At 36.5% G+C, this 21,032-nt stretch overlaps 1 protein-coding gene across 6 annotated transcripts in view; it reads right to left on the bottom strand.

Moving 5' to 3' along the window:
• Positions 1-21,032, bottom strand: part of ATM (ATM serine/threonine kinase) — a 117,144-nt gene that overhangs the window by 79,644 nt on the left and 16,468 nt on the right. For all 6 annotated transcript variants that reach the window (XM_041771453.1, XM_041771454.1, XM_041771457.1 and 3 more), the window contains 13 exons: positions 16,684-16,849; positions 15,799-16,037; positions 13,877-14,040; positions 12,627-12,796; positions 10,706-11,077; positions 9,545-9,739; positions 8,690-8,785; positions 7,555-7,780; positions 6,271-6,396; positions 5,607-5,732; positions 4,223-4,312; positions 3,316-3,487; positions 2,433-2,632 (listed from right to left, as the gene is read on the bottom strand). In XM_041771453.1, coding sequence (XP_041627387.1) covers positions 2,433-2,632; positions 3,316-3,487; positions 4,223-4,312; positions 5,607-5,732; positions 6,271-6,396; positions 7,555-7,780; positions 8,690-8,785; positions 9,545-9,739; positions 10,706-11,077; positions 12,627-12,796; positions 13,877-14,040; positions 15,799-16,037; positions 16,684-16,849 — 2,342 coding nt within the window. The remainder of the gene's footprint in view (positions 1-2,432; positions 2,633-3,315; positions 3,488-4,222; positions 4,313-5,606; positions 5,733-6,270; positions 6,397-7,554; positions 7,781-8,689; positions 8,786-9,544; positions 9,740-10,705; positions 11,078-12,626; positions 12,797-13,876; positions 14,041-15,798; positions 16,038-16,683; positions 16,850-21,032) is intronic.

Below are 21,032 nucleotides of genomic sequence, written 5' to 3' on the forward strand. Positions count from 1 at the left end.
TGATTTACTAAGTATAAATGTAACCATAAATTCAGCCATTAATGCATGCACATGTATACACACACATACACATGGTGAATTTTCAAAAGAGGCAGTACAGTAATAAAGAGGTCTGAAGTTAAACAGAGCTGGATTCCAATACCAGCACTACAACCTGTTACCTGCATAGTTAAAAACTTACCTTGTCACCTGAGCCTCTGTACTCACACCTATAAAATAGGGATATAGCCCTTAGCTGGCCAGATTGCTGTGAGGACTAAAGGAAATGAATGTAAATGTCTACTATTTATTGTAGGAATTCATTAAGTAGATAGCTGTTACTACTTTTGGGATTAAGAGCTTGAGCAAGAATCTGAAATTACTGTTAATGTCTCTATGCTCCAAAAATAATGCTTGAAGATAAAACTTAATGGTTAAAAACTGTTCTATGAATGAATTTTGGACAGTGGAGATAATTGTGGGCAGGGAAAAAGTAGAATACCCTCAGTTATCTTCCTATGAAGCGATCTTATAGGGTTCTCTATGCTACCGTTGGTACCAACAACCACTCAGCAACTACAGGTATAATCATGGTAGTTGGGCAGCCTGGGTGGCTCAATGGTTTAGCACCGCCTTCAGCCCAGGGCCTGATCCTGGAGACCGGGGATCGAGTCCCACGTCAGGCTTCTTGCATGGAGCCTGCTTCTCCCTCAGCCTGTGTCTCTGACTCTCTCTCTCTCTGTGTCTCTCATGAATAAATAAATAAAATCTTAAAAAAAAAAATCATGGTAGTTATAATAAGGCAGCCAGTTCCTGAGAGCTGCCAAATCCCTTTCTAGTTATAGTAAGAAATCAGAAGGCATTTTTCTCTATCATGTACATGTAGAAAAATGTTTCTTATTCCTTTTCAGATATTATAAAAGAAGATTAAATTGGACCATCTTAAATATCCGTGTTGAGAATCACATGTGTGATGTTATTAATTAAGTGTCTTGAACTGATTTTAAGCACCAAGGCCTCAAGAAAAGTACACAGACCTCCTCATTGGTCAGAGCTGGATACTTGACTAGTTTGCCAGGGTCAAAACCAGGGTATCAAACAGGATTCAACCAAGCACGTTTGCTGGGGTCAGAGGATCAACCCACTTATTCACTGCAGCTGAAACATGACGAGAGATTCTGGCATGGACTCAACCTACCTGACCACGAAAGGTTCTAATCAGGGAATTCCCCTGGCATGTTTCCTAAGGGCTGAGGAAACAAAGGCATATGTGCCAATCCACTGGGACTGAGGACATGACCACAGACTCACCCAGCAGATCTGCTGAGCCAGAGGCTCCCTCTCAATGTTCACCAGTGCTGGGGCAAGGAGGATGGCCTCCATGGACAGGAGGTACATTACATGTAAGAATTCTGAGTGAATATACTGTACTGAAGGTGAGTGGGAAGCCAGCTTTCTTCCGTTGGGAAAGGGAGCTACAAATACGGACAGAGAAAAAAACACAAATTCTACTATGTTGGACTGGAAATGAAGATATCTATCTGTATATGGATAGACCGGGGGTGGGGGGTAGCGCAGGAGAGGGATTTTTTTTCTAGTATTCTCACCAAAACCTAAATCTAAATCTAATTATGAGGAAATAGACAAACCTAACATGAGGGCTTTTGGAGAACAAATGGCTGTCCTATTCAAAAATATGAAGGTCAGGAAAAGTAAGGAAAAACTAAGGAACTATTCCAGGTTCAGAAACTGAATAGACCTGACACCTAAATGCAATGATATAATGTTAGTTTCCTGATTATACTGTGCGTATATAGGACAGTATTACTGTTTTTGGCAAACACGCACCAAAGTACAAGGGCATCACATCAGCAACTTAATCTCAAAATGTATCAGAAAAAAAGACGTATGTGTGCAAGCACGCAGAGGGAGAAAATCAAACAGCAGATTTAGTAAAATGTTAACTGTGGAAGTGTATGGAAGGAATAGAATTCTGTAACTTTACTGTCACTTCAAAATTATATCAATATATATTAAACTGTATATTAGCAAACTAGAATTTAAATAAAAACAGAAAGAAAATATTTAAAGCAAAAACAAAACTTTAAAGCATAAAGATTAAGGTCAAGGCAAGATTCAGAGCTCAACTATAAGGTTATGTATTATTTTTACATCAGAGACTGTTTCCTAGCCTACTATAAAATAATTTATAATTAATAACTCAAAATAATAAATCTATCCAAAGTCCATGCAAGTCCATTCAGTATCCACTTAAAATTTTTTCACAGTACATTAAAAGAAAAACTGTATTTTATAACTAGCATCAGACTTATTCCTCAAGGAAGCAATTTCAAACCATCAGAGGTACTGTAGGATTCTTACAAATCAGTCTGTTAACATTTATCCAGCAACAACAGGCAGAACTAAAGATATGTCACTTTCCCTTAACTCACCATGTGCAGATGGAGAGATTTACTAGGGTCGAGCACGCTAGAATCAATTAACATTAACAATTTCCTCCGAATGTCAGCTGCTCTAAATGACACAGTGCTGGTCTGAGCAGTAGTTACACACACACACAAGAACTTGAGCATGTCTAAGAAAAGCAGATCTTGCTTTGACAGATGTTCTTCAGCTAAAGGATTCATGGCACCTAAAAATAAAAAGCACTTATTAAAACTAAGAAAGGGATGCAGCAAACACATATATTAAATATTAGCTCAAATATCCTCTGATCTACCAAAAAAGAGAAGTTACCCTAGGATTCTGTCATCAAGAAATAATCTATGGGAAAATTTATACAAACAAATTTATTGCAATACTGATAATTATAGAGAAATAAAACTGAGTCTAAATTTCTGGCAAAAAAAATGGTCAACTGAACTATGATAAATATGTTAATTGGGATATTATGAAGTCATTACAAAGGATAATTATCAATACAATAACTGAATGAAAAAATGCTATAATTGTTAAAAGAAAATGAACAAGCCATAAAAAAGCATTTGAATGTTGATGCTGATGGTAATAACAGATAAAGACTAACAGTGATGGCCCTATGAGTATTTTCATTCTCCTACTTTCTGTTTTCCAAATAATCCATGATATGGTTCTATTTTTTTAGTAAATATTTTGAATTCCTCTCATGAAGAATAAAACAACTAATAAAATTCAATCAAAAATCAGAGAAATCTAAAGTATACAGAAAAGAACAAACATAATAGACTATACAAGGGAAAATAAAATGAGCATAATATTGGTATCTATGAGGACTTTTATAATGCCAAGTCAATACAGAAAGGTAAAAGAAATCCCAAGCAGGAAATATGTATTTACCAATAGTACTCTGGCCCTCTCCAGATACATTTGCATCACTAGCATTGCCAGCAGGGGAATCACTGAATAGATTCATGGATGACTGATCTTCCATCTCCATCAGATTGTCATCAGTATCGTCTTCCATTGATTCTACTTCTCCAAAGTCAAATGGCTTTCTGATAAAGGACGCCTTCAAAGAAGAAAAAGTAGTGCTCAAACTGGCTTCTTTCAGTAGCATGATGCAGTTAAAATTCATCTATTCAAACAAATCAACATTCACGTGTATGTACACTGCAGTATTATTTCTATTAAGTGTCCAACAATAAAAAATGGATATATAAATCATTACGTCAATATAATAGTAATATGCAAACCTTTAAAATAATTTTGTTTTTTTTTAAGTTTTATTTGAGAGAGAGGGAGATAGTGTCCAAGTAGGGGTGGGGGTGCTGGAAGGATAGGAGGAGGGGAGGGAGAAAGAATCTTAAGCAGGTTCCACACACAGCACAGAGCCTGAGGTGGGCCTCAATCTCAAAGTTCAGAGATCACGACCTGAGCCGAAACAAAGAGCTGGACATTTAACCAACTGAGCCATCCAGGCACCCCTTTTTTTTTTATTTTTAAGGATAGATGATTATTTTAAATTCTGGTACAGTATTACACAGAAATACATATAAGCCTGAATAATTAGTTTCCAATCATTCAGTCTGTTATTAATTATTGAAAATCTAAAAGTTGAGCAGTATGTAAGGTCCTGACATTAAGTAGCAAATATGTTCTTTCTGAAAGCCAAGTAACTTTAATTTTCCATATTTAAAAAACATGAGATGCACATATTGTGAGATGTATCCCTACTGAAGAGAGATATCAATGAAAAAAATATCTTAGAATCAATGAAATAAGTTGGTAAAACAAACATACTTACCAAACTTCTACATATATCTGCAATATCATTCATTAGCTTTGATGTCAACAATCGTAGGAAAAATCGAGATGCTATCTTATTTGGACTGGGCTGTAATTAAGTCAAAAAGCAAGAAAAAAAAAAAAGGTTATTCTTGGCAGATAATATTTTCTCTCTCTTTTTTTTTAAAGACTTTATTTATTCATGAGAGACAGACAGAGACATAAGCAGAGGGATAAGCAGGCTTCATGCAGGAAGCATGATGTGGGACTCGATCCCAGAGTCCTGGGATTACGCTCAACCACTGAGCCACCCAAGCGTGCCTATTTTCTCTATCTTAAATGAAATACAGATTTTTTTTTTTTTTTTTTGCACTGGAAATTCTCTACTATAAGAAGCATGGATAAATACTTTATTATCAGGACCAAGATATAAATCACATTAAAAACACTAACCCCATTTCTTCAAGTAATAATTATGGCACATGGAAGTAAGTTGTATATAAATGTTAAAGTAAAATACCAACTACTGACCTTAAATTAAGTAATAATTGTAAGTTAGAGTTTTTTTTCTTCCACTTCTCTCCTCCCCCATTTACAAAAGAACATAGAAAAATACAATTTTTTCAAGTAAAAAAAAATTACAAAATCAAAAATATATGCTGATAATATGTTTATATAGCCATGTAGTTATCATTAACTTCAAAAAACCATTTTTTCCAACTATTACCATCATTCTGGCCTGGCTCGACTAAACTGTAGGCTTCTTCCAATCAAAATAAAGATTGCACAGAGTAACACTCTTTCTACCAAGTGTTCTATGAGACACTTTGGGCAAAAGAAAGTAATATGTATGCTGCAATGATCTTCATGGAGCTTGCTCACCCCACTACAGTGATACGTGCATCACACAGCTAGTAGTCAACATTCTTATTAAACGAACAAAAATATGCTGATGGTAAAAGAGTCATCTATGTAGCTGTATATAAAAGTGGCAAAATAACCTCAGAAACTTTCCTGAAATGATGAAATTACTTCATTAGAAACTCAGATTACCTGTTGCTTTATTCCTTTGGTTGCTTTTTTTTTTTTTTTAAGATTTTATTTATTTATTCATGAGAGACACAGAGAGAGAGGCAGAGACATAGGCAGAGGGAGAAGCAGGCTCCCTGCAGGGAGCCCGATGCGGGACTTGATCCCAAGACCCCGGGATCACAACCTGAGCCAAAGGCAGACACTCAACCGCTAAGCCACCCAGGCATCCCTAGTTGCTACTTTTATTTGCCATTCAATTTGATTTTAAATCAGTGTATAAACCTATGAATGGACCAAAAAACCAGTAACACCACGAAGTAGTTATCAACCCTGTAGATGGACCACACAGTCAAGTAAGAACACCATCTTACCTTCATACAGTTACACAAGCAACTAGTACAGAGATTCATCATATTTCTCAGTGAAACAATCCTAGATTCCTCATGTGTCTTGTTTTTAAACAGAGTGATACTTTCTCCTGCACACTGCATCAGAGACTATTAATAAAAGAAGGAAAATCCAGACTCGAGTTAAAATTACAGTTGTGTGATTACCTTTTAAAGTTTCACTTACGAAGTAAAATTGTTTTTGGAAGTTATACTTGGTTATATAGTGTAATTAAAAATCATGGTAACAATTTTTTTAATGACATTATGCCCTTACAAACCACACCACTGACTGAACAAGAACTCAGAGATGGAAGGCAGTTTCACGCTTGGAGCTGACCCATGTAACAGTCAAGGATTCTTTAGGACAATTGATCACAGGAAAAACTTTTAAAAAGTGCCCATAAAAATCAGTATTTTTGTTAGTAAAATTGAATTTAATGCATTATCTCAATTACTCTATTTATAGTTGGCTTAAAATAACTGCAATTGTTAAGAACAGAGAGTATCGTTTCTTTCACATAGCATAAATGAAAGAAAAGACCTAACCTACCTAAAAGTTTTGTTTTTTCAAGCCAACATACCAATTTCCCCAAGCATACACTTCACTCAAATTTCTCCACAACTTTACCAGAATAAATTTTCATACCTTGGCTTTCTGGAATAGTTCTGATGTATATGCCTCCTCTTCTGTTATTACACTTACAGAGCAATAGCAGCCGAGAACCCCCACCAAAAGACTTGAACACCGGATAAGCGTCTCTGCATCTGTAGTCTTAAAGAGAAAAAAAAATACATGTTTCAATATTGAGTACTCCATGATTATCTTTTCTAAGAACAAATTTATGTACATATTGAGAATTTTAGTTAACTGAGTTAGTAGTGACATGATATTGGTGATCTCTGAAAAGATCTTAGATATCCCTGCAGAGTTGTGATAACTAGGATTCACAATTATCTCCTAACAGCCAAGTCAGGTATCTATCTCCTCTGAAATTGGCAGAGTACTGCACACATAGGTCCTTAACACTGGAGGCTGGGAGGAAAGAAAAAAAAAAAAGGTAGACAAATGAAAGTCTATAACTCTTAGAATGCAAGTTGAAATCAGATTCATATAAAAGGAAATTAAAATGACATTCTGACCTTCTGAAGGATAAGAACCTTGACTTATTCAGCTTTTTTGGACTCTAGAAACTAATACAAATTTTTGCAAGTAGATACCACATAGCCAATTTTATAAAATTATTTACAAATTTATAATGGCTACACAGAAAAGTAAGATTTTCAGATTGCTTTGTTCCTATATTGAAGGAATGGAATTTTAGGGTAAAACACAGAAGACTATATTACAAAGTGGCTACAACCACGACCCAGGGGAATGTTAGTAACTAAGGGTGAGGCATACTGTCTCTTCTCTGGTTCTCTGGGTCACCATCTCCGGCTACTGAACTCACTCCATTGAGTAACTGGAAGATTTTATTTTATTCAACAAATATTTTTACTATTTACCATACAACAAGGCATTTTGGAAGATACAAAAATTAATAAAAATAAATACGCCCTTTAACAAGCTTACAGCAGGGTTTGAGACATTTGTGTATAAAACATACACACAAACATCCACACTACAAGGAAGCTGTCAAGTGTCATTTTTTTTTTAAGATTTTATTTATTCATGAGAGACACAGAAAGAGAGAGACAGAGACAGACAGACAGGCAGAGGGAGAAGCAGGCTTCATGCAGGGAGCCTGATGTGGGACTCAATCCTGGGTCTCTAGGATCAGGCCTTGGGCTGAAGGCGGCACTAAACTGCTAAGCCACCTGGGCTGCCCATGATTTTGCTTTTAAATCAAGTGTTTCATCACCCCCTCAGCCTTTCCTAACCGTCCACCGAAGTTGAGTCCAAGATAGGCTGTGGTTCTGAAAATCTCACCTCAGGTGAGTAGTTACTTAAGAGCTGTTCTGATAATCCCAGGAGATAGCGATCCAGAGATTCCTTGAGATTTTTGTGGACAGAAAGGCCTCCAGTGGACTGCTGCTTCTCTACAGCAGATTCTTTCACGATGGTTAAAAAACCCATCTTGTCAAAAGTTGTCTTAAGAAACAGTTCTTCAACTTCTGAGAACGAAGGCTCTTCTTCATCTTTTTGGTGCTGTTCACTTCAAGAAAGTAAGATCTTAAATTTAGAACTGAATGACCAACTGCTTCACCTCCATGTAGCAGTAATATATTACAGATGAACACATTAACTTAGTGTCTACATTATTCACAAATGGCTTACACAGTCAATGGATTATTCTTTAATATGCTTCTCTTCTTTGGAATTGGTACCTACTTGCACCAGATTTCATTATATGATAGCAAATTCTATTAACAGGTGGATGAAAACATACAGGTTACAACCTCAAAGGAAAATTCAGAAGTAATAAAAACAAACATTACTAATACCAGGTATAAACACTAAGATAAACATTATCTGAAAACTTTTCCCTTTTTCCGTGTTGATTTCTCCAAAATGAAGGAGTCTGTCATCCTCTACCCTCTCCAGGGAGATCAGCAATCTTTATGCCAGTGAGTCATTCTCAGCCACAGTGATAAACATTGGTCTCTTGAGTCAACTAAAATGAGGTTTTTAGGTTTATTTTTACTTTCTCTCTCCTCCCTTATCATTAGTTCTAAAGCTCATAGATTTTACTTGACATACAAAAATGGGTTGTATCTTTAAAGAACTCATTCCTAACCTCCCATTGTAACTGTCCTGTATAATCTGATGGCAAATGTCACAAATTATACAGTATGAAAAAAGTCAACTCGATCAAAATTATAGAATGCACATTACTATCACCGAATTAAAAGCAGCTTTTCCCTAATAGCTCTAATGGGCTAATGAGTGTGACTTTTTAAATTTTTTTATTTTTTTATTTATTTTTATTTTTTGTGATTTTTATAAATTGATCAACTTAGTCCATAATTTTTAAGATATAGCTACTTACTACTCTGCTAAAATTATGATCTTTGTAATTAAAGCCATATCTTAAAACAACTCAGAACTCTATTAGCTAACATACCATTCTGGCACTCTTTGGAGAAAATTCATTGCAGCTTTACAATTTTTCATAGTGAGACTCACAAGAATTTTCTCCACTGCAAGATGAGGAAAATTACTACAAAGGAAAAAAGAAAAATCTTCAGTTAGAAGACCAAAAGCCATTTAAAGCATTCTTTAAACTTAAACATCCACTTCTGGCTGTAAATCTTGACCTCTAAAATCTGGATCCAAAATTAAAATTTCTTTCATCTGTACTGAATTTTTTGACATCTAAACCAAGAATCAAGAAGCATACATTTTGTTACTATCTTTTTCAATACTTCCTAGCAGCAGACTCGTCCAACTTTTAAAAATCATTTCTGAAATAAACAGATTATGAAATTAAAGCAAAAGTATTAAGCTCCTAAGGTATATCCTGCAGCCCCTCAGCCCCGACTCCCTGCTGTGGAAGGGCAACCAGGTGTTCCCCCTCCTGGTGTTTAAGCCTCCTTCTGTCTTTGGCTTCCTCCCCCATTAACTCAACACTTATCACCCAGAACATGCTCCCATTATGATTCTAGGATACGTCTGCATCAGATGTAGACAGAAGATCACCAAGGAACACATAAGCACTTAAAAAAAAAAAAAATTCCTATTATTTAGACACATCCCCCTTATTCTCACCGTCCTGGCAGAGATAAGAACTAAGTAAAAGAACATAAACAGAGATCCAAGCACAACACAGAACACTGTAAAAAACAAAGGGACTGTTTAAGATCTGGAGTTAGCTCTGAGAAATCCTGAATTACCACTGTAAAAAAAAAAAAAGCCATCTCGTAGCAGGTAATGGAGAGGACCTCACAAAACAAAAAGCAGCATGCTAATAAACTATTACCTGTGAAGAACTGGAGGCAGCTCTGAACTATCTTCAAAGTCATCCTCTAACTGATAGAGTAAGAGCCATTTCATTATCAATTCCTTCAAAGAAAAATTTCTATTTACTTCACCTATATTCTGCTCCACTCCTGTTCTTACAGTTTCTGGAACCAAACAGATGTTCATTGCCAGAGTCAAGCAGCATACTGCAGGACTAAAACAAAGGACGACCATTGTTAAAAATAAGCTTTTTTTTTTTTTAATATAATTGCTATGGGTTGGTAATTTGCAATAGGTGTCATCATGAGAATTAAAAAACAAAAATAGATTAGGTGTGATAAAACACTAAATGTTTCATACCCTTTAGTGAAAGAATGGGAGAAGCATTACAAAAGGAGATCCCTGAAATGCTACTTATATATTCCTGCAGCAATGCATCCATTTTAACAGTTACCACCTCACTTCCAACTTCTTTCCCTCAAAAACAATTTGAATCTCTTTGGCATGCAAAGTCTTACAGGTTAGTAAAGCTTCCGCCAGATGCTTATGCTCTTTTTGCATAAGTCTTCGAGATATGCTTCATGCATTCATAGGAGTCCCTTAGAAGGATTCCAATTTCTTGTTCAGTAGCAGATTGAATTTCTGGACTCCGTATCCCTGTATCTGTGCAGGTCATAATTCCAAACCTTTCACTCATTCCAAATTTAGTAACCATCCTCTTTGCTAAAAAATGAGCTTTTTGAGGTAGAAAGATCTGGTCTATTTACCACCATTGCTGCTACTAATGTTTAAGACAATGCCTGACACATAGTAGATGTAGAGTGAACTTCTACTGACCAACTGAACACAAAAAAATTGTGAAGTCTGATTACATTTGAGAAGAATCATCTCATCATAACTGCAGCACTATTTAAAAAAAAAGTTTATGAATACTGAATAAGTCCTTAATATTGAGTTAAAGATAAATATAAACACTAATTCTTTAAAATTGGCCTTGGTAATCTCTGTATACTTGAAACTAAATTTACATTTATTTACCTATTAAGACTTCTGGACAAACAACAAAAACATTTAAAATAGAATTTAACATATTGTTAACTGAAGTTACAAACTATAAAACCGGAAGAAAAGAAATATTTACGTCTACATATAAATCTAATACAATACAGAGTCAACTTACCATGAAGGTCTGCAGGCTGACCCAGTAAATAACTTCCAGAATTCTCTATCAACCTCAATTAAACTGCCTTGAATTATAGCTCCAAGTAAACCAAAGTTTTCAGCTTGTATTTGTTCAGAACTTATACCACGAAAGGTAACAGACCAAATTTTACTCCAGAGTTTCAACAAATCTGATTTCTGTGAGCCTTCTAAGTTGGACTTTTTGCCTTGACACAATGCAACTTCCATGAGGCATCGCAACACATACGGTGTGCGCTCCCCATGTCGTCGTTGAGGTAGGAGCTGGTATAGTATCATCAGTAATGATGACAACTCAAAGTTAGGCAAGCTTGAAGGGTATTTTGATATTAACTGGGTTGTAATCTGTAACCTAAAAAAAAGGGATAATTAATTTGAAAACTATTCAATTCCATAAAAGAAAAGTATATAGACATAGCACCCTTACAACATCCTAGAGTATCACCATCATTTTCCATATTACTCTCAAAATAAACTGCCTCTTAGTATTTTTTAACTCCTACTTCCTAAAATGGCAGGAAGAAGGAGGACTTTCTGGCTAGGTAGGTACTATTTCCCTTCCACAAAAACTATGAGGAGTAACTAAATTAGGGGCACCCAGCTGGCTCAGTTGGTAGAGACTGTGACTCTAGATCTCAGGGTCCTGATTTCAAGCCTCACATTGGGCATGGAGCCTATTTAAAAACAAATCAAAATTAAATTAGAATTTTCTACTTCTGAGTTATCATACCCACTCTTGCTCTACAATCACCAGTAATATTCCTCTAAAACAAGAAAACAAAAAACCAAACCAAATAACTATTTTTCCTAGACACTCAGTTAATAAACACCTGTTGTGAATTCTCTAGAATGTGAACAACTCAAGAAGGGGAATTTTACCTTGCTCCTCTCTGTGTCTCTAATGCTTGGTGCACAGCAAGTATTCAATAAATAACCTCTGACTAGGGATGCCTGGGTGGCTCAGTGGTTGAGCATCTGCCTTCGGTTCAGGGCGTGATCCCGAGATCTGGGATTCAAGTCTCACACTGGGCTCCCTGCATGAAGCCTGCTTCTCCCTCTGCCTATGTCTCTGCCTCTCTGTGTGTGTCTCTCATGAATAAGTGAATAAATCTTAAAAAAACAAAACAAAACAAAACAAAACAAAAAACCTCTGACTAAATGGAAAAACTGAAGTATCTGAAATTGGGATTCCTCTACCATATAAAAAAAAAAGCAACTTAAGCAACAGGTACCTATATCAAGATGCTTTCCCCTCACATCTCAGTTATATTTAAATATTACAACAACATGGCAAAAATCAGGGCACGGATCACACAAGTTTGACTGCCATCTACAAACTTGCAACTGTACTTGGGAAGCTGCTTAACCTTTCCTCGGTTCATCTTCCTTTTGGTAAAGCAAACAGGTCGGGCTGGATGAATTCTCAAGATTCCTACCAGACCTAATATTTGTGATATCACAAAATTCTACAACTTATTTATATCATTTAAATAACTGCCTATGCTGAACACAGCAAATTTTTTTAAAAAAAGCACCTTTTACTGTGGCATGAGGTCCAAGTTATTCTGTGATTTCTGAATGCCATCTTTAATTTCTCCTAATCTACTTCTCCTGGAAGGTGCTAAGATGTTCAGCTCAGTGTATTCCAGACAGGCCAGGCAGCCATCCTCCCATCTCCCTCGCTAAGGCAGTATGCTTAGGAAAGGTGGCCCTGGCCCAGCACTGGCTCCAGCAGAGGAGCCTTGGTGGATGAGCTCAACGTGTCCTGGCAACCTTCATCAGGGAATGGTTTAGAAGTGGACAATTGACCTAGTTACAGCCAGGCCATTCTACTGGAGGGCTTGTGAGAAAAACGAAATGGCACTAAAACAACACTGGAAGAGGCAAGAGTAACATTTTACCAAGGCACAAGATCAAAATCACTCTGTGACTTCTGAAGATGATCTTTTATTACTTCCCAGCCTAATTCTATTTTCTTCTTTTTGCAAGGTACACTGTAATCATTAAATTCTCTTTGTGTGGTAGTGTAAGACTGAGAAATCTCCAGAGATCTAGTATCTTCATTAAAGACCTAAAAAATAACAAAAAGAAAATCTATTTTTTTATACTGCCCCTGTTTTCTAATAGTTCATGAGGGGAAAAAATGTTCCTCTTCAAATGAAGACACAGGGAAGTTCATAGAGCAAGAGTAATAAATTACAGAAATAGCTAAATATGGTAACACAATAACAAACATTTTGCATGACTGTAAAAGCTCTCTAGAAAACAGATATTATCAAGTTACTAGATTTAGTTCCCAGAACATTGACTAAATGCACCAAGACACCTAAAGCAAAGCAAAAATCTGTTTTCAACGGGATTAAATTTCAAATTCTTTTGATTAAAAAAAGGGGGATTAAATCATAAATTTACCATTAAGAAAATATCTGACAACCAAAATTACCCAGGATGTTAACCAAATTTCTAAGTGAAAATGTGTTACTTAAGAAACAAAACCATCAACTGATAGATAGGTAAGCAAAATATAATATATCCATACAACAGAGCATCATCCAGCAGTAAAAAGGAATAAACTACTGATTCATGGCACAACATGGATGAACCTTGAAAACAGTGTGCTAAGTCACAGGAGCCAGGCATGGAAGACCACATGTTGTATCATTCCATTTATAGGAAATATCCCAAGTAGGCAAACATATGGAGGCAGGAAGTGGATTACTGGCTGGTTGTGGAAAAAGCAGGGAATGGGAATAATAGGTACAGAGTCTGTTCTGGGGGTGATGCAAATATTCAGGAAATAGATAGTGGTGATGCTTGCACAACACAGTAAAAAATACTAAAAGCCACTCGCTTGTACACTTTAGTGAATTTTATGCTACATGATTTCTAACTCAGTAGAGAAAAAAATTTAAAAAACATTACGGTTGGGATAATCTGATTTCCTACAGACTATCTTTTAAGAATGAAGAGTTTATCACTGGTTTTCACTAAGTTCGTATGTGCAAAATAGTTAAGCCAGAAGAGCAATTGAAAAGGAACAATTTAGTATACAAAGTCATTTTACAAGGCTTTTTTATCAGAACACATGTTTAAAAAACTCAGTAAAAGGAAACTAATGGAAAATTTCAAAATGTGACAAGACCTACTATACCTGGTGACAAATATCTGCCATCAACTCAATCAAGTTTTCCTTGACAGCAACATTACGAGAGCCTGAAGAATATTTCCCTCTGCTTCCTATATGACTTATCTCATTAATTAGCAGATCATACAAGTTATATAAGATACTTTGCCATTTACTTGATTCATAAGCACCTGTAATTCAAAAAATTAAAATACCGTTACATATACACTCCATTTGCACTGACAACTCCCAGAAAACCATTCAGGTGTTAAGGTGGAAACTGGTCCAACTGTCCCTTCAGTACCAGTGCTTCTTCAGACAATATCCTTGCAGGCTCTGCTTTGTAACAGTATCCAGCTCATACTCAGTTACCTGTATCGGTTATAAAATTCTTCTATAATCTGATCTTTCTCTAATCAACTCAATCAAAATCCCAATCCAACTTTAATTTCTTCTCTCCCAAGGCAAATACAATTCATAGGTCCTGTCATTTATATGAGGACCAAGTTCTTTGTACATCTTTAAGAGAAAAACATTACTAGTTCCTTTCATGTATTAATGACATATTATCCAGACTTCTCATTCCAGCCATCTTTCCCTAAACACACTCCAGTTCACTTCTGTCCCTCTTGAAATGGTGACTCTACAAAATCTGGTGGACGTGATAGGCCCACTGTGATCTGACCAGTATGATATGGGAACAAAGGAACTATGACTTTCCATAGAGAACATCTATTAGTGTAGCCTACAACTACATTAGTGTTTCTGACAGACTCATCACCCTGCAAATTTTCAGTTCATCCTAAAGATACAGTTACCTAAAACCCTAAATATATCATGTCATTCCTGGATAAGCCGGATCTTCATCCTGATGAGAGCTGTGTGAGCAAGGAAAACCTATGAAAATCCACCATTCTTTGACTTACAGCGGTTTCATGGGCTACAAGTACATCTAACTTCACATATGAGACATAGACAGCTACTTATGAAAAAAATTGGCTATCATAGTTTTCCTCTATTTTAACAATTTCTCAATGTAGCTTGATTTCCTAACAAGGACATTAAACTTGGCATGATATATTCATACAAAGGCTAGTACAAGCTCAAAGGTAAACACAGCATCAGCATGAGGGTACCCATTCAGTTCCAGTTCTACCCAATAAAATTCCTGTCTACTGAATGAAGCTACACCATCTAAGATTTTCTTTCAGGATTTTTTAAAATTGAGGTATAATTCACATATAACATTAATTTCAGATGTAAAACAATGATTTGGCATTTGAATGCATTATGAAATGATCACAATGAAGCTGGTTAATGTATCTTACATAATTACAAAAAAAATGTTTTTTTTTCTTTATGAAGACAGCTTTTAAAATCTACTCTCTCAGCCACTTTCAATGCACTACATATTAACAAGCAATACTCTCTTGGTGAAAGACAAATGTAAAGGTTATCAAGAGAGGAGAAATCATTCATTTCTAGTTTTCCCAGCAAACAGGGGCCTGGATTAAGTATGAGGTTTATGGCAGTATGGATATACTTTCCTGAAGAAGTGACTAATCTGGTTGTAGGCCACATTTATATTTTACCTCCTGGTAAAAGCAGTACATAGATACACAAGACCCTGCCTTCTCTAAACTCATTTAAACTCTGGTCTGTATAATTCCTTTCTACTTATTGCTGCATGATCAGCTCATAGAGGGAACAGTGTCTCTCATCTGTCTGTGTTGCTCATAATACTCATGAACATACTAAACAAGTGGTAGAGCATGACAGGATTTGCTACCACAGCCTCAAATTCTAAAAAAAAGTGTGAGAAATATCCTCAAGACTAATACCATTACCAAGCACAGCAATCCAGAGGAAAGTCATAATTTCCTAATGAAATACTTAAGCCTTGATGTTTCAATGAAGAAGCAAATTCAAAACAGCAAAAACTTATATACCTTTTTCTTGGGTTTTGGCTCCCTTTGGATGATGCATATAAATTTGTAGTTGAAATAATTCAATAATTACTTCTTTTAAGGAATCATTAAGTCTATGTTGAGTCCAAATATAAAGCAAGGTAGGAAGAATTTCATCTCCTAATTGACACACTCGAATTCGAAAGTTACCAGCCAATGTCTTGAGGAAGATGATAAACGCTGCTAAGATGTGATTTAGACCTGCGGCGCTCTTTTCCTGTCTGTCACGGAAAATAAATAGACTCAGATTGGTGTTACAGAGCAGAAAAATGAACACTGAAGGCAGTTATAAAGTTGCATGCTGAAAAGAAAAAACATATCTAGTCTTCAAATAACTGTAGCCTTAATTTCAGAACTGTTCAGAAAAAAAAATCTTAATATACGGACTACACAGCAACAACAAACAAAACAGCTATTTGGCACTGAGACATCCTTCCTGCTAGCTCTCTGCTGATACAGGTGCAAAATGATACAAACAGGTGCAAAATGATACAAAACTAATTTGTAATACCACCATTTATATCGTGTTTCACATTATAGATTGGGTAATATCACACAGATATAAGACTGATACTTCCAAAATATATTCCTATTTTCTTTTTTCTTCAAAAATGGGGAAAATGAAACTACTTCAGAGAATATTTAGCTTTTCCTGTTGCTAGAAAAGCAACATCATTTTCATGTTCTGTCTGCCTTTGGATATTCAGGAAGTAGGAGAGGAGAACTGATACTTTCTTTGGGAATCTACTAGTTCTACTATAATGGGCCCATTCTTTTATAATTGGTAACATTCTTAGTTATTGGATTTAAAGGATGTCTTTCAAGATCAAATAGATTTTCAAAACAAAACAAAAAAGATTAGATTACCTGGCATGCTGAATTGCCTTGGAAAAGAAATCCAAAAATTTGGAATTTAATCCATCAGTTTGCAAACAGCATCCTTTAGTCACAGCATGAATGATTCTAGCCACTAAAACTCTATTCATGTCTTGTGGAGGTTTAAGGTATAGATTGAAGTACACAGAGAACAATTCTTAAAAAAAACATACACACAAAAAAACATAGTTATTTTTAAAAATATATCAAAGTACTTAACTTAAAGGTCCTGATTCAACTTAAATTTCAATAATATGGGCTGCCTGAGTGGCTCAGTCAGTTAAGTGTCCAACTCCTGGTTTTGGCTCAGGTAATGATCTCAAGGTCAGGATAGAGCCCTGTATCAGGCTCTACAATCAGCGAGGAATTTGCTTAAGATTCTCTTTCTCCCAGTGCCCCTCCTGTCTCACTTGCTTGCTCATGCACTCTCAAATAAATAAATCTTTTCAAATAAATTTCAATAATCCCATGTAGGCAAAAAAAGTTAAATTATACTAATTGACACTCAATATGTTAAAAGTATCACATCAATATTTAATTTCACTTTACATAAACTGCCTTCAAGAGAGGAACAACTTTAGGCCAGAGATATGGGCAGTCAGCCCTCAGACAAGCTGCTGAACTTCTCTACATCTGTACCCCTTCCTCTGGGTCTAAATAGAGCATGTTACAGAGTACACATGCCAGCCACTGCTTTATTTTGAGGCCGTCTGATTAATGTGTAAAACGTATCAAGAACGGTATCAAGGGGCTGAGATTTTATTCTCCTTGTATCATAAGGAATCAGAATGCCAGTTTCATGGATGGCTGGCTGAAGACATTCCTGATCAGAGAAAAATGACTGTTTATTTCTCACAGCAATGAGAGTAGTTATAGTACCTTCCTTTTTTGCATAAATTCCTCAATCCCAAAGGCAACATGAAGAGGGCCACATGACACAAGTGCAAACAGTGAGCTACATTACAGGAGAAAAACCTCAAGCTTTCTATAATAAATGAGAGGCAAGCAAACCTGTCCTTTCCTCTGAGGAAGCCATCATCTCAGTCCCCATCTCAACCTTTTAAGGTTCACCATACACACAGTTTTTAAAAAGTCAAGAATAAAGCAGTCAGGGTCTGCTTGTAAGACATGCAGAAACATTGACATGCACTGAGAATCCTCTCCCAGAACAATGAAAACCAAAGCTGCTAATGCAGAATTTGCTCCCCGTAAAGAAATAAACAGAAAGTCCTTGGCTGGTAAAGTGAGTAAGGGTAGCACCTATGGGTATCTTTCAACTGTATGATCACATAATTCTGTAGAAATAATTTAAAGTCAGATTTCAAGTACAAAAGAATAACAAAGAAATACCTCAAACAGTATAGTAAGGAAGATGATTATTCCAGTGATTCTTATCATATCTGACATTAATTTATACAATTCTGCATCAGTGCTTTCCGAAGTTCTGTCATTATAGTACCTAAACAGTTAAAAACCCTAAGTCAGGGGCACCTGGGTGGCTCAGATGAGCATTTGCCTTTGGCTCAGGTCATGATCCTAGGGTTCCAGGATTGTGCCCCCTGTTCAGCAGGGTATCTGCTTCTCCCTCCCCTTCTGCTCATGCATGCTCCCTCTCACTCACTGTCTCTCAAATAAATAAATAAAATCTTAAAAAAAAAAAAACTGAGTTAATACACAGAAATGTGGAGGCAAGAAAACAGATTGGGGGGGCACCTGGGTGGCTCAGTGGGTTAAGTGTCGGACTTTGGCTCAGGTCATGATCTGAGGGTCCTGGGATTGAGCCCTGCATGGGGCTCTGCACTTTGGAGCATCTGCATGTCCCTCTCCCTCTCCTCTGCCCCTCCCCACTGCTAGTGCATGTGTGAGCTCTCTCTCTCTCTCTCTCTCTCTCTCAAATAAACAAACAATTTAAAGAAAAAAAAAAAAAAACAGGAGCAGTTATCTTGATCACTTCCCTCTTATTACCTACTAGGAGCAGAGAGGTGAAATGAGAGTGCCAACCATCTTCGATTAAAGCTCAAGTGTTAGGGCTTTTGCTAGTCGGGGGAAGTGATCCCAACTCTCACATAATCCCACATACTATCCTATTAAGTGGCTAAAAACCCTGGCATAAGACATTCAATGAAAGTTTCAGAAGCATATAGTCCAACTTCTTAAAAAAAAAAAAAGAAAAAAAAGGCTGTGGGACATGCCTCCAGGTGAATTCACTTCTTCCATGAATTCAACAACAAAAAAGCTCAAAGAACAGACAGTGAAGGAACAGGATATTAAAAAGGACTTCTGGAGTTAATAAAATTCAATTAAATGTAGATTCTTTGGGACTTCATATATAGATAATCATGCTACCTGCAAACAGGAAAGGTTTTCTTTCTTCCTTTCCCATCTGGATGTCTTTAATTTCACTTCCTTGCCTACCTGCCCTGGCTAGAACATCTAGTACAGTGCTGAACAGGAGAGATGAGAGCAGAATCCTTAGTCCCAAATCTTTTATGAAAGGTTTTATTTTATTTTATTTTTTTTATGAAAGGTTTTAAACTATGGATTCGATTTCTGTAATAGTCACAGAACTATTCAGATTATCCATTTCATACTGGGTGAGCTCTGAGAGGGTGTGGTTTTAAGGAACTGATCCACACACATTCAGTTGTCAAATGTACATGCACAGAGTTGTTCACAGCCATGGTCTTAGTACTACTCTTCTAATAGTTGCAAGATGTGTGGTTATATCCATTTCCTTCCCACTATCAGCAATCTGTGTCCTCTTTTTTATCTTAGTGACTCTTGCTAGCAGTTACAGATTTTATTGGTTTCAAAGAATCAGATTTCTATTTCATTAAATGTTCTCTACTGTTTCTCTGTTTTCAATTTCAGTGATTTCTGCTCTCCAAAAACCAAAGTTTTTGGTTTTGTTTTTCTAGTTCCTTGAGATGGCAGCTAAGATTATGGATTTGAGATTTTCCCTCTTTTCTAATGTAGGTAGTTAATGCTACAAATCACCCTCTCAACATAACTTTAGCTGCATTCTACAAATTTTGACATGTTGTATTTTTTCATTTTCATCCAGTTCCAAGTATGTTCTGATTTCCTCTGAGACTTTTACCGCGACACCTGAGTTTAGAAATGTGTCATTTATTTTCACCCAAGTATTACAATGGACATAGAGCACTCATGGTAGAAAATCAAGGGAGGAATAAATTTAGAAAGGGTAATCAGAAGAAAATGGCAGTGACATTTAAGCTGAGGCCGGGGGCCTCTGACAAGAGAAGGACAAATGCCAAGAGGGAAACAAAGGGCTTGCACTCTCAAAATGGAGTGTGTGAAGTACTCTGCAGCACCGTCAGAAGCAAATACTAGAACTCATACTTTTTATATTTAAAATTAATTACAAATAAATATGAAGTTTTAGGGGTGCCTGGGTGGCTCAGTAGGTTGAGTATCTTTGTTCAGCGTAGGTCATGATCCCAGGGGTCCTGTAATTGAGTCCCACATCAGGGTCCCTGCTCAGCAGGGAGTCTGCTTCTCCCTCTCCCTGCCACTCTCCCCCTGCTTATGCTCTACTCTCCTACTAATAAATATATATTTTTGAAAAATCAAGCCTTACTGATATCTAATATAGAAATCAACAATGGTCATTTTGCAAGGCAACTTTGACAGCTTCTTACAAAACTAAACATACTTTTACCACACACCCAGCAACCACACTTCTTGGTTTTTAACCAAATGAGCTGAAAACTTATCTGCATACAGATATTTATAGTAGCTTTATTCATAATTGCCAAATTTTGGAAGCAATCAAGATGTCCTTCAGTAAATGAATGGATAATTAAACTGTGGTACATGCAATGAAATACTATTTGGTGCTAAAAAGAAATCAGCTATCAAGTCACAAAATACCATGGAGGAACCTTAAATGCATAGTACTAAGTAAAAGAGGCCCATGTGAAAAGACTACATATTATTATTTTTTTTTAAAGATTTTACTTATTTATTCATGAGAGACACAGAGAGAGAGGCAGAGACACACCAGAGGGAGAAGGCAGCCCCATGCAGGGAGCCCAACGTAGGACTCGATCCCGGGTCTCCAGGATCACGTTCTGAGTTGAAGGCAGGCACTCAACTGGTAAGCCACCAGGTGTCCCGAAAAGACCACCTATTATATGACATTCTGCAAAAGGCAAAATCAGACTGTAAAAAGGTCACTGGTTGCTAGGGATCAGTAGGAAGAGCAGGATGAGCAAGCACAACACAGAGGACGCCTAGCGCAGTGGATCTATTCTAGGTGATACTATAATGGTAAATACATGTTACTGTACATTTGCCAAAATCCATAGAAAGAGGTG

The sequence above is a fragment of the Vulpes lagopus genome, chromosome 10, assembly GCF_018345385.1.
Source record: "Vulpes lagopus strain Blue_001 chromosome 10, ASM1834538v1, whole genome shotgun sequence".
Classification (NCBI taxonomy): Eukaryota; Metazoa; Chordata; class Mammalia; order Carnivora; family Canidae; genus Vulpes; species Vulpes lagopus.